Below are 14,568 nucleotides of genomic sequence, written 5' to 3'. Positions count from 1 at the left end.
ATGTAAAGACGGCTCACTGTAAAACATGATTTGGGAACAGGGAATCAGCAACCTTCCCTTCCCTCTCCATTCCATTGTCAGAACTACTCGTGGTTTAAAGTTACAAGTGCACCAATGTGAAACAATGGCTTCCCTAGAAAGGCAAAAAAGTCGAAACCATGGTTACAAGGGAACCTGGTTGGCGTTAATCATGGTTAGCGTGAGTGCACATGTAACAGGAGAAGTGGGATGGGAATGAGGACAGAAGAGAGGCAGCACACATCTGAGATCAGCTTCCAATTTGCAAGCCATGCTTGCAGGGAGCCAGCATGAGGTGTGCACCAGACACCAGTACAAATGTGAATTCACCTTATAAATGAGACTGCTGGGAATAGGCTTGGAAATTTTACAGGGAATGAACAGAATGATTCATACAGAACACAGTCATGCAATCGCCTTCAGCTTACCAAGTTCGATGTAGAGACCCCAGCTGATTCCAGAGAGCAGGGCAAGTGTGATGAGGTCACCGAGACTGGCAGCTATAGGCGTGGCCACATTATCAGGGTTGATGCCCATCTTTCTGGAGCCAATGATTACGCCAATCATGATCATGCCTAGACACCAGAGAAAGGAAATGTTTCAGTCTTGCTGCAAAGGTACTGCAGGCAGAGCACCTCTTCTTCCCTCCTTATATAGCATTTGCTCCTTACCCAGCACAAGGGAGGCTATGAAGGCTGTGGCCACACTACTGGCACAGAGGAGAATGGCATGGCCAATGCTGAAGTGCCCATCTGGGATCCAGCCAAATATCACTGCAGCAATTGAAGCCAGAAAGCCAACCACCGTTGCTTGAACCTAGAAGATGAAGTCAGGCATTAGTCAGAGAAAAAGAACTTGAAGCTCCTATTCCCATTTGTGCAGAACCATTCAGGAAGCTACTGCAATTTAACAGCAGTCATAGAGGTTACTGCGTGTCCTGACCAATACTGCATTCTCACTGTTGCTGGAGCCAGCCAAGCCAGCCCCTTTGCTCTGAAGACACAGGCTTCCTATTCGTTGGGTCAAACACAAAGGATACACATCTTCTTCCAGGCTATGCCAGAAAGTGAGGTGGGGCATGGAGAGACATTCTTTTTGCACACAGACTCTAAATATTGCAAACAAATTTGATAGCAGGGGTGTCTGGCACTATGCTGCTCATTCTTTAGAGCTGGTGATCACATGATGGATACATTCAGAAATTGTGGAGAAACTGACAGTTAGGACTTTAGTCTCCTTACAAGCTGCTCTTCATGTTTAAAGACATCATACTCTTGCCAAAAATTCACCTGAATCAGAGCCATGTTCCCTGTTATCATCTTCCAAAGCTCTTTGGGAGTGTCCATTTGCCCAATATTAGCCTGCAAGATAAAACAGAGATTAAACATTATATTTCAACATAAAGCAATGCATTCTGAACTGGTTTTCAAAGGATGCTTACAGCTAAACCACAGATTTTAATGTGTAGGGAGCTGGTATTATGAGTCTAGGCTTGGGCAACATTTTGGCATGTGGATCAGTTGAAGTAGTTACAGTGGACGCTTCAGTTGCGAACGTGATCCATGCGGGAACCCGGAAGTAACCTGTTCCGGTACTTCCGGGTTTCAGCGGTCCGCAACCTGAAAAAACACAACCTGAAGCGGCTGTAACCCGAGGTATGACTGTATTATTATTATTACATTCATTTACATACCTTGCATATATAACTATATATAAGTTTAGTTGCCCTGGTCCCACAGCCAAATATAAGCTGTGTTACTCAGGTTCAGCAAAAAGGTTCAACTCAAGGTTAGAAGAACTGGAAGTGAACTTCCACAGCATATCGATGTTTTATGGAGTTATGCATGGCAGTGCAATAGGAAAACTGTACCAGGAAAAGCTCCAATTCTTTGCTCAGAAAAAAACCAGTTGCCTTTTATTCCAACTGAAGATGAGGAAGGGAAGATAATGTGAAGCGGTACAAGCAAAGAACCACTTGCTGTTTAAGATGCAGAACCCCCACTCCACCCCCATGGCTCTGTCCAAGCATGATTTCCATTACTGCTCACAACATCAGTTATCATGAGGACTAGAAACATGCTTTTCACCAAGTCACAAGAGACTTAAAAAGAACGAAGTTAACACAGCAGAGCCATGGATCTGAAACCATTGGTAGCCTTAGATACATAATGCCTTAAAAGAGCTTGCTAATAGTTACTGTAAAAATATATTGTGCAACTTTTTATTATTTTGGGGGGTCCCAGGACCCAGACCCCTTCGAAGTATGCTTACCATATTTTTCGCTCTATAACACGCATCTGACCATAACATGCACATCGTTTTTAGAGGAGGAAAACAAGGGAAAAAACATTCTGAATGAAACAGTGGATGTATCATTTTTGGGCTTCATGCTGTGGTCACAGACATGTGATCTGATGGTGAATTTGGGGTGACCCAGTGCAAAAATCCTGAGAATTCCTGTGGATCCATGCTTTGTAACCACGTTTTTGCACCATTGCAGCCCCAGGCAACAGTGGGTGCGTGATTTTTTTTGGTGCAGGCTGTAGCCATGGTCATGCTATGTGATCTGATGGTGAATTTGGGGTGACCCAATGCAAAGATCCTGAGGATCCATGTGGATCCATGCTTTTTAACCACGTTTTTGCACCATTGCAGCCCCAGGCAACAGTGGGTGCGTGATTTTGGGGGGGCAGGCTGTAGCCATGGACATGCTATGTGATCTGATGGTGAATTTGGGGTGACCCAATGCAAAGATCCTGAGGATCCATGTGGATCTATGCTTTGTAACCACATTTTAAGTGGGGAGCGAAGGAAAAACAGATAAGGGACATGAGAGGGGTGTGCAGAGAAGCAGCTGGCTAAGAATGCAGGAGAGGGATTTAACGGGAGGGAGGAAAGAAAGGCAAAAGTTTCCCCCCACCAAAGCCAGCCATCTCTCTCTCTCTCTCTCTCTCTCTCTCTCTCTCTCTCTCCCTCCCTCCCCCTCTCTCTCTCCCTCCCCCCTCTCTCTCCCTCCCCCTCCCCCCTCTCTCTCACTTACCCCCTCTCTCTCCCTCTCCCCCAGCAGCACCCAAGCACAGAGAGGAATTCCCCTCTGCTTGCCTGGAGGGGAGGGGCTTTCCCTGCTCTTTGTTCCGTTTCAGCAAACACAGCAACGAAACAGAGGAGGGTGAGCAGTAAGACCCTGAGGCAGAATGCAGGAAAGCAGCCGCTTCCTCTTTTCAGTTTTCCCTTCTCCGTGAAGTGCCGCGATTTGATTTTTGCCTGATTTTTCGGCTCCAGGGACCACACATTCACTCTATAACACGCACAGACATTTCCCCTTCCTTTTTAGGAGAAAAAATCTGCGTGTTATAGAGGGAAAAATACGGTAATTTCATTTATTGGAATCTTGAAAACTGAAAGGGTCCCTGTGGGCTCAAGTAATGGAATTAAATGCTCATGTCAATTGGACTCAGAGAAGAAACACACTGCTGGCAGATACCCAAGAAGTAACTTCAGAGAATGAATAAAGCTTATCCAGAATACAAACACTCTACCCACTACACAGCCTGCTTAAACAGTGAAGGTCCTTACTCCGTTGGAAGGGGTCACTCATAAAATAAATTGTGTCAAATCTGTACCTCAGACACCACCATGGTTTTGAGTCTTGGAAGACCTGCTCCCTGCCTTGCAGGCCTGACTGACTGCAGCTACAAAAAGCTGAGAGTTCTGATGAGGCTAGAAACCATCTTGGCTGCTTTCCCAGTCTGGGCTAGGTTTTAGATCAATTATCCTTTGAGACAATATCTGAGCAGCCCAGGAGATACTGCTGCGTAACTCCTTATTGCACCACCAGAAGCCATAAACCACTGACAGAAATGTGTAATGCGGCACTAGGGTGACCATATGTCACCAGCTCAGCTGTGACAGGCCAACTCCACCAGGCCTCCTCTCTCTCTGCTGTCACCTGGGGGCAGCCATTTTCTTAGGCTGCCTCAGTAGGAGAGATAGGACTCAGGGTTCATTGCATCCACTTTGCTGAAGACTTAGCTCCATCAGGCACCTCCTGCCTCTGAACTGTGCTAGCTAGTCAATATAGGAACAACGGTCTAGAAATAGGTGCATGAGCTTAGAGTTTTATTTTCCTCTTCCCTCCTTCTCCCTTTTTTCTTGTGTGTTGTTTACTTATTTATTTGAATGTAAGCCTGTGGATAGGGAGTGTCTTGTTTTGATTCCATGTAAGCTGCGCTGGAAGCCTTTTGGCTGAAGAGTGGGGTCCCACTGCTCTAAATAAATAAATATTTGTGGTGAGAAAAGTGTAACACATGAACTAGGAAATTAAGAATGTGGCCACCAGCACTAACTACCGTACTTCTGGCAGCTGGTCAAAGGCTCATCACTGTTGTGGAAATCATTGCTTGCCATTTCCACAACCTTACATTCGGTCCATAAATCGTGTGGTCTTATTTTCCCTTCAAGCCCCTTTTCACCAGCACACGCAGAAAGAAAAACTGCCGTCAGCAATGGAATGTCCAGCAAACAAAAGAGGCTTAAAGCAGCCCTAAATTAGACGCATTCCACCAAGAAGAGTGGGATCCAAGTCATGCAGTGCTAAAATTGCTGCTACTCTTGTTGTGAATTTGGCCCAGAGACTCCTTGTTCTCGTGCAATTAGGTTAGGGTATCAGCATAACCTGACTGTAGGCAAATACAAATTTTTAATCCCCTGTGCAGGAGAGAGAGAGAAAAAATATTAAATGGCAAAAAAACAAAACCCTATTTTGGGAGTCTTAATGCGCAGCTAATGAGAAGCTGTACTAAGCTTCCTTCCCACACAGCAAGCCTAATGACCAAGCCCCCGGAAGACCTCCTTCAAGAAGCCTCTCCTGATTTCTTCCCACTGCAGGTGGGCCCCCTGTGGATCCTTTTCCTTGGGAAAGGAGTCCATGTGATTTCAACACATATGAACTCAACTGCAGCATTCAAGAAATAAAAGTTTATCTTTAACAAACAGCCCAACAAGTACGGTAGTGGAGCTGTTTTCTAACTCTAGCACTGTCCTGCAACCTTGTTTTAGAAAGGCATGCATCTCATCCCCCTCAATGCAATCCTGCTAAGGGAATGGTTTGCAAAGTGGCATCCAGGGATCTCTGTACAAGCACCAGCTCCTCTTCACATAGATGTTCTCGGGCTGCTACACACGCCAGGTTTTCAGCGTGGGGAAAAGCCATACCCAGATGTTGATTGGGACACGCAACAATGTCACTGGCTTTCCCATTATCTATCAATATACACGGGCTTCCCGCTTGCTGATTTTATCTCTCTCTCTCTAATTTTTATTAAATTTTCTGTTTTACAATTTAGAATACTCATTTTACATCCTTAAGATATCAATGACTTCCCTTCTTCTCTTTCCATGATTTATTTTACATATCATAAATCCTGCATATTTTACAAAAACTGTACCATTCAGCATTCCATTATTGCATCCATCAAAACTTATTTACACTGTTGAATTTATCTTAACCCTGACAGCATTTTCAGCTGTACACAGTTATTTCCCATATATTCAATAAACGTTTTCCAATCTTCTTTAAACGTATGTTGTTCTTGTTCTCTTATTCTATATGTTAAGTCTGCAAATTGTGCATATTCTGTCAGCTTAAGTTGCCATTCTTTTTTGGTTGGGACCTCGTTCGTTTTCCATTTGGGGGCCGCAGTAGTAGCACACATAAATAACCATTTTTTGATACCTGGGAATTTCAATCTGAATTATCCCCAACAGAAAGGACTCTGGTTTTTTTTTTGGGGGGGGAAGTACTTTTAAACATTCCCCCCAATTTATTATGGATCATTTCCCAATACTCTTTTACCCTTTTACAAGTCCACCACATATAAAAGAATGTTCCCCCACCTCTTTGCATGGAGGAGCAGCTTGTTGGTTTCCCATGGGCATCCCCATTGGCCACTGTGATAACAGGATGGAGGGCTAGAGGGGCCATTGACCTGTCACAGTAGGCTCCTCTTATGGTTCTTTTGTAGAGTTCAAATAAGAAGCCTATTGGAAATCAAGCCTTATGAGAGAATTAGGCATGTTTATACTGGAGAAGAGGAGACTGAGTGTGGCTGCAGACATAAAAAAGATGGAGCAAGCTTGTTTTCTGCTGATCCAGAGGGTCGGACCCAAATGATTGGATTCAAATTACAAGGTAGAAAATTCCAACCAAACTTAAGGAAGAACTCTCTGACAGTAAGAACTGCTTGGCAGTGGAACAGACCTACCTCAAAGTTGGAGGGCTCGCCTTCATTGGAGGTTTTATTTTTATTTTTCTTTTATTTTATTCAAGTTTGGGATTTTTACATACATATATTATCTCCTTCCAATTTTTAAATTTCCCATACAATTTATTGGAGGTTTTTAAACAGAGGTTGGCTGGCCATCTGTCAGGATTCTTTAGCTGTGATTCCCGGATTGAAGAGGATTGGAAAAGATTGCCCTTGGGGTCCCTTCCAATGTTATAATTCTATTTCCAAAACTCAATGAAGGTAAGCTGGAAAGGAGTAATGTCGAACTAGGACAAACAGCAGCTATGAATGTGAAGGAGATGGCATCAACTCCACTCACAGCAAGTTTTGGCTATTTAGTGAACTGGCGTTCACAATCAAACTGCAGACTAAGCCACAGAATGCATTATGTCAATATTACGCTGTTAAATATACTATGTCATCTACTGATAGCATTCAACGTTTGAATGAAGGGCCCCAATACTATGCTTTGCCCCAGGAACGCTGAGGTTCTGCAGACCACCTGACCGGCGGCAGATGCTATTAAGCAACTCTGCTCCCTACATCCAAGGACTTGCCAGAGTGACAAGAGGAGGGTGGGAAACAGTAAAAAGCTTTCTACCCAGCAAGAGGGAGTCTCATTTCCCTGCCAGGACTCTCTTGCTGCCAGTGCCACTAAGCTCTGCTGGAATGCAGCAGAAGCTTAAGTGGTATGACTGCGGCTCAAGTCCTAGGAAGCACAGCTCAGAGAAAGAACTATTTAGAGAAAGGAAATAGTGCCCAAGTCAAGGTCATGATAGAGAGTGTTGGCGAGTTTATGGGAGATGTGTCAAACTCAAGCCCAAACCTGCATTTGTAGAGGATTCAGGGTAACCAATTCAGATACTTTTTCAGGGTGGATGGGGAGACCGAGGAAGGCGGTGGTGGCAGGATTGAGGCCGTAGAATAATCACTTTCCAGCAGCTGTTTACTTACTGCATTATTCTGGGAGATGTACTATCTGTCAAGTTCCTTTGTCCCCTCACACCCTCAGATTTTGAGAATGATTGGCATACCTTCAGCCTCATGAGGCAATAGGTTATGCAGCCTTACTTCACATCTGGACTATGGAATTAAGGAGATATTCCAATGCACCCGTAGAAATAGACACACTGAAAATCAACAGCTTCTGGGAAGGAGAGCTACACATTGAAGGCAAAACCTTATTGCATCTCTACTCTTGCCCCAGCTATATGGCAGTTCTCTCCATCACTGGAAGACAGATAGGGGTCGAACTACATGTTGCTATAATTGCAATGTTCTAAGTGATACACCAGTGCCATTGTTTTAAATTAAAAACAAGCACAGGGCCCCCCAAGGAAGATCAGGATCAGTGTGAATAGGGAGAGGGAAGTTTCTTTCTTCCATCTCTCACCTTGACCCCCCAAAAAACCACTACAGTAGTTAGTAGGAGCATCAGTAGCACAGTGGGGTGACCTGTGCAGCAAATTGGAATAGTAAAATAATAATACTTCCATTGCTTTGCTATTACCATTATGTCGGGGGGCGGGCAGTAATAGGCCAGTGTTAAGCCTCCTCTCTCCACAAATTGTGGTCCCGGTGTGGATCAAGCCCCTTGCATTTGGTTGCAATTCTTTAAACACACTGATGTCACTTCAAGTGACACCATTAAAGCAGCATGCAACTATGCCCAAGGTTTCAGGGATTTCAATGTCCACAGGACAATCTGACCAAGCCTTTAAAGCAGCTTATACAAGAATGAATGGAGCAGGGGCCAGGTAACTGGGGGAAGCAACAGCCGACACTGGTCTCTGCATTGTTCCTTACAGCTGTGCAGAAAAGGCTGAAGATTTTGTTCCACCATCCAGCCGATCAAGAGGTAGGTGCTTGGTGCAAGTTGAAATCAGTGCATCCAAGATTGATTAGGAAAAGCCAAGAAACAGAGGAGGATGCTTGCACAAGGTGCCTGGCATAACTCATGGTGCAGCAGACTCATGCCTCTTCCATATTGGCAGGGCAGGATACCATTATGGTAAGCACTCTCACTTTGTGGTCTTGCTGCCTACTTCAGCATTGGCAAGGGAATGAAGCAAATGGCAGCCTGTCCAATGCTGAGCTTGCACCATGAAGGTGTCCAAGCACCAGAGTGCAACAAGCATTGTTTCAAGGAGTCTCCATGCAGCAACACAGCTAGGATGAAAAAGCCTTTTGTCCTGCTCACATTCTTTGGGGAGTGGGGAGAAGCACACCTCCCACTGACAAATGGACAGCATGCCTATGCCAAGATATGGGATCCATTCCAACTCTGGACAAAGTATGCCTTTGCCTCTTTTTGCCCTTTCTGTACAGTGGGAACAATCAGCTTGCCTCCTTTCATGAAGAACCGGTTGGAGAAGGGCCGGGCATCACTCAAAATCATCAAACGGGGACAGAATGTCAGTATGCAACTTAACTGTTTTAGTTGGCGAAAATATGCAGAAAGACTGTAGGCTAAGCAAATGATGCATCAATGTTTAGATGTTCCAATAGCCAGCAGAAATGGTGGCAGAAATGGGCCAGATGGTTAAGTCAGGCTCACAAAGCATTGCCCTAACCTCTCACAACTCTCTTGTACTTCTCTCTACATTACATGGGGGTATGCTACCACTTGGATCTCCAATAGCATGGAGACATGGAGATTCAAGCAAATACTGCAGAACCCACTTCATTTTAGGCATTGTATCCTCAGTTACAGGCTTCTTTTCCAAGAGCCAAACTGGACTAGCAGGGCAAGTGTTTGGTTCCACACCTGTATTTGCTAATTGGGGGAACTGCTGGCGGGAGGGATGGTGGGGGAGAGAATAAGCAGGTGCGCAGGGAAAGAGTGTTTCACTCCTGCCAGTTCTCCAGTACAAATCCCTCTCAACACATGCTCTCCTGCTGCAAGGACCCCACCGTGAGTTACACAGATACAGGAACTCATTGTTTCCCCTCTTGGTATCTCCCTAGCCTATATTTCAAGCACGCTTGTTCAACAAAGGAATTTTCAAGGGTATCTGAATATAAGAAAACAGATTTAATCCACAAACCAAGACACACACCCAGCAATGCAGCTTCCCAAATAGGTTTGGAAAACCTATTTCCAAAGGTTAGGTTTTTGGCAACATTTCTGTGCAAATCAGACTAGCTTTTGTGTTCCTTTCCATCATGAAGGCCAGGAGCAGGATGTTTACGCTGAGGATGCATCCTTATTGTACTAATGAAGCAGATATATTGAAATATTGCGCCAAGGACAGTGGCTGCTTTGTACTGAAATAATTGCTTCTGTACTTCCTCCTCCTCCTCCTCCTTCTTCTTCTGGGATCACTTGTAGCCGAGTAAGATTCTCTTCCATAAACATGGTTTATGTACTTCCATGAGGAGGAGGGCCCAGCAAGTCAAAGAAATATCAAACACGGAGTCAACAACTATTTGGGCCTCTTTGCCTGAGATGTGATATCTACTACCAATGGATTTTGATATCAATCAGAAAAATAAGTAGGATTTCAGTGACTCCAAGATCAAGAGTGCTTCAATAAGACAATTTATTGTGGACTTGGTGGTGTTCATGCATGCAATATTTTCCCCACAATATTCCCACAACATCTCCCTTATCAAAATGCGATCCAATATTCCCAATTTAATCCCAATTTACCATGTCTGCATTGTTGTTTTCACAGAAACTGTAAAAATAGATTAAATGAGAAAACAAAGGATGACATTCTGATGAGGATGGCATTGTACGGATGTTGTGCAAAACTTGTAACATAAGCAGCACCCTGAATCCACAACAAACTGTGACATTTAAGCACCCCAGTTGAAGCACAGTAAGAGGATTAAAAAAATTTTTTTTTTTACTTAAAACTTACTTATCTTTTTTCCCTTACAAATGCAGTTCCAGAGTGGGGTTACAACTAAAACAGTTTCAAATACATAAAAACAAGGCAAACAATTTACAACCAGAACTAAAGACAAACATCAACACTGGCACTCGCCAAAAGCACTCCACCAAAAGCCTAGGTAAATATCTAGGTCTTCAGTTGGTGTCAGAAGCTTAAAAGGAATAGGCACCAGACGTATCTCAGAAGAGAGAAGGCCACTATTTCTGAACACTTAGCCTGTACAATTTGAGATACCAATGAACTTGTTTATTTCTTTGCACCTCTGCACCTATACTGAAGTGCAGGGGTACTTCCTCTAAAGCACATGTTTTCTAAGTGTCTCAGAACATTCTAGAAATACGAATTGAGAGTCAGGAGCTAGGAGTTGTTTAGGTTGCACTCATGCAAGAAATCAATGAGCTGCACTATGCTCAGCAAACAACCAAGTGAGCACAAGAGTGGTCTCAGAATCTAAATCTAGGAGGATCATAGCGGCCTGATTAGGGAAAAGCCTTCCAGCTTTCCCTCTATAAAGGATAAGACTGGGTGTTCCTTGGTTGCTTTCCAACAACCCTCATGAATCCGTCAAAATGCAACTTGCTTGGGGCAGCTTGTTGTTGGCGGAGGAAGAAGAGAAAAATGAGCAGAGGCATGAATCAAAGTCATTCTTCCATTCAGACAAGGGCGGTGATTTCCAACAACTCACTCCTCTACTTGTGGTCCCCCAGATCATAGCCCACACCACTCCCAAGGTCCCAAAAAGATTTTCAGGAGGCACAGAAGAATGGGGGAGATGCACTTTCATTCATTCCTTGGTGTCTCCACACCTAGAGACAGCGCATGCCTGGAACAGAGGTTTGCTACATTTAGACTTTGTTGTTTTTCTATAGGCACACAAAAGCAGCCTTTGTGCTCACTACTTGAATCAAGGAGCACCTGGTTATGCTACAGGGAAAAGGGAAAAGCAATGCTGTGGCTCAGGCAGCAGTGTTTTTAGAGATTGTGATGCTGAACTAATCAAAGTGCCAACCGTGGCTAACTTCACACACATCTCCCAACGTAGTCTAAACTTTATGAGCTGGCCATCTCTATGTTCAGAAACATCCAGCTCTCTGTCCAAAATATCTCCATCTGAAGAGATTAAGCATGTTCCTAGTCCTCATTGTTTGCCTGAAAGGTATACACTGGCTAGAGTTCATGTCAAGGACCCGGGGGGGGGGGAGTCCCTTTAAGTCAACACCTCTTCAATGTAGGGCAGCCGGGGGGGGGGGGGCAGATATAAAGCTACCTGCCTGACAGTCATAAGACCAAAATACTCACAGCTGTAGAGAGACGAGATGCTAGTGTCATCTCCAAGTTTCCCTTCAGTCCCAGGAGTGCTGGAACCAGGATGAATACTTCGGTCACATACTTGAAGACATCCCAGTGCTGCAAAAATCAAGGAAATCAGTTCAGAATCTAGGAAAAAAGACGATTGTTTAAAAAGGAGCAGTTAATTATGAGACACATTATTAGCAACCTTATGATTCTCCAACAGCATATCAGGATGTCTTCAGAGTTCAAGCAGCAGCAGACTAGCTACTAACCTCGCTGTTACTGTTGTCTTCCTGCCATAAGTGTTGTTTCAGCTCAGGAGGGGAGGAAAATGTACAAACTCTACAGATTGTGGACAAAATGGGGTGTTTTGAGAAGTGGCAGAGAGATATTTCTAAATTTGTCTGGCAGGGCAAAAAGCCCAGAATTAAGTTTAAGATATTAACTGATGCTAAAGAAAGAGGGGGCTTTGCCCTGCCAGACTTAAGGTTGTACTATGAATCAGCAGCTTTCTGCTGGTTGAAGGACTGGCTACTTCTTGAAAACACGGATGTTTTAGATCTGGAAGGGTTCAACAATGCTTTTGGATGGCATGCATATTTGTGGTATGACAAGGTTAAAATACATAAGGCTTTTAAGAACCATGTTGTCAGAAAAGCAGTATTCAATGTCTGGATAAAATATAAAGACTTACTGGAAAACAAAACCCCAAGGTGGCTATCACCAATGGAGGCTAAGGCCCCGAAAAGACTCAATATGGAGGCCAAATGGCCGAAATATTGGGAAATAATAGAAAAAGACGGAGATAATTGGAGGTTGCAGAGTATGGAGAAAATAAAAGATAAAGTGCGAGATTGGCTACATTATGCTCAGATTAAAGAAGTTTTTAAGTTGGATAAAAAGATAGGATTCCAGGTGGAAAAATCAAAGTTAGAAACAGAACTGTTAGAACCCAGCTCTCAGATACTCTCAAGAATGTATAACTTGCTGTTAAAATGGAATACACAGGATGAAACGGTCAAATCAGCTATGATAAAATGGGCACAGGACATAGGGCACAACATTATGTTTGCTGACTGGGAAAAGTTATGGACTACAGGTCTGAGATTTACCGCATGTAACGCCTTGAAGGAAAATATTTTGAAAATGATATATAGGTGGTACATGACCCCAGTCAAGCTTGCAAAGATATACCATTTGCCTGATAATAAATGTTGGAAGTGTAAAGAAGCTGAAGGAACATTCTTTCACCTCTGGTGGTCCTGTCCTAGAGTGAAGGCTTTCTGGGAAATGATATATAATGAGCTGAAAAAGGTATTTAAGTATACCTTCCTTAAGAAACCAGAGGCTTTCCTTTTGGGCATTGTTGACCAGAGTGTGCAAAAGAAGGACCGAACCTTTTTTATGTATGCCACAACAGCAGCAAGGATACTCATCGCTAAAAGCTGGAAAACTCAAGATTTGCCCACATTGGAAGAATGGCAGATGCAACTGATGGACTATATGGAATTGGCAGAGATGACTGGCAGAATCCGAGACCAGGGAGAAGAATTGGTGGAGGAGGATTGGAAGAAATTTAAGGACTATCTACAAAAATATTGTAAACTGTATGAATGTTAAGAAAGATGCAAGATCCGCAATAAGATGGTTCCAACAAATTAGTTACAAAGAATATAAATTTAAATGTGACTGAAAGAAAAGACAAATTTTGGATGAACAATATGTTAGAACTAGAGTGTTTTAAATTATAAGATTTGAGATTTAATATTGGATAATTAAATGATATAAATTGAATTAAGTGAATAATTTGCTAGAAAAATCTATGTGTTTAGAAAGCAGGAACAAGAGATGTGAGGAAGTCCAAAGATGTGAATGAAACGTGGTTAATGAGAAAGATCTTGTTGTTATCTATGTGGATTTTTGTTTTATAAAATTAATAAATATTATTATAAAAAAAAGGAAAATGTAATATTATTTAAATGCACAGGACAACAGCTAGGCAATAAAGGCAGAAACTAAGCTTGTGTACACATGACTGGCTTAAAACACAAGGTCGTCCCCATGTTTTTCAAAGCACCTTTGTAGGTTGTTGCACAGTTGCATGTGTTTCTGAGTTTCCTTTTGTGTGTCCACACCAGTGGCCGGAGAGGGGGCGCTGGTGTAGTCATATGTCATACATTTTAAAATTAGAATTGAAGCAAATTGGGGGAGGGGGACACACCCAAATGCAGCATTTCTCAAGGAACTACAGAATAGATGTAGCTTGTGGCAATCATCATATGTACACGGCTTCACAAACCAGTGGTTGATGTGCAATGAATGCAGAGTAAACAGGAGTTGTGTACACAGACTGAGCACTCTGTAGCCTCTCCTTTGCCATGCACAGGAATTTTGTGACTGATAAAAGACAGATGGCAAGCCTTGCTAAATGCAACAAAGGCCGAGGACAGCAGGATGCTGTTTTGCTTAGGGGTGAACAATCATCTATTTGCCTCCATAGTCTGGATCACAGAATCCGAGGTCATTCAGGACTCGGGATGTGCCTGATACAGCTGGGGATCAGACTCTTGGTTCAGATTCCCAGACGAGTGTCTGTCACAAGGCCATCTCCTTCAAGGCCCTGGATTACCACTTCCCTTCCCGATTAAAACACGCAAAACAGAAACAGAGGCGGAGGTAAAGAGGAGGCAACAAAAACAAGTCTGCTCTTTTCCCATCCTCAAAGCTTTAAATATCCTGTCCCTTCCAATATAAACCTGAACACTCTGCATAAAGGGCAAACATGGGTTTCTTAGGCAGTGCTAATTACATAGCGCAGACTCTATATGCAGCATCTGGGATGCTTGGGGAGGGAAAACAGACCACAGGAAAGAAATAAAGGCTTCAGAGGAAATCTTAAAATGACCTTTTACTTTCCTCCAGCAAGGTTCTTCTTAAGGTTGAAGTGAATATAGAGCCCTGGTATTACAGTTTGGCCATATTGTGCCAAAGGTGTATTTATTTAATCAATTTTTATATTGATTAACTACAAACGCCTCTAAGCTCCATACAATGCAGTACAGAAAATCAGT

At 43.3% G+C, this 14,568-nt stretch overlaps 1 protein-coding gene across 3 annotated transcripts in view; it reads right to left on the bottom strand.

The window, feature by feature from the left end:
* The window catches only part of SLC41A1 (solute carrier family 41 member 1), a 40,895-nt gene that overhangs the window by 12,532 nt on the left and 13,795 nt on the right, over positions 1 to 14,568 (bottom strand). For all 3 annotated transcript variants that reach the window (XM_079979481.1, XM_079979482.1, XM_079979483.1), the window contains exons 3-6: positions 11,504 to 11,611; positions 1,308 to 1,379; positions 690 to 834; positions 447 to 593 (exon numbers count right to left, since the gene is read on the bottom strand). In XM_079979481.1, the coding sequence (XP_079835607.1) occupies positions 447 to 593; positions 690 to 834; positions 1,308 to 1,379; positions 11,504 to 11,611 (472 nt within the window). The remainder of the gene's footprint in view (positions 1 to 446; positions 594 to 689; positions 835 to 1,307; positions 1,380 to 11,503; positions 11,612 to 14,568) is intronic.

The sequence above is a fragment of the Podarcis cretensis genome (assembly GCF_951804945.1).
Source record: "Podarcis cretensis genome assembly, chromosome: 6".
NCBI lineage: Eukaryota > Metazoa > Chordata > Lepidosauria > Squamata > Lacertidae > Podarcis > Podarcis cretensis.
The sequence above is the reverse complement of the archived record's forward strand: the minus strand, read 5'-3'. Positions and strand labels throughout refer to the sequence as shown.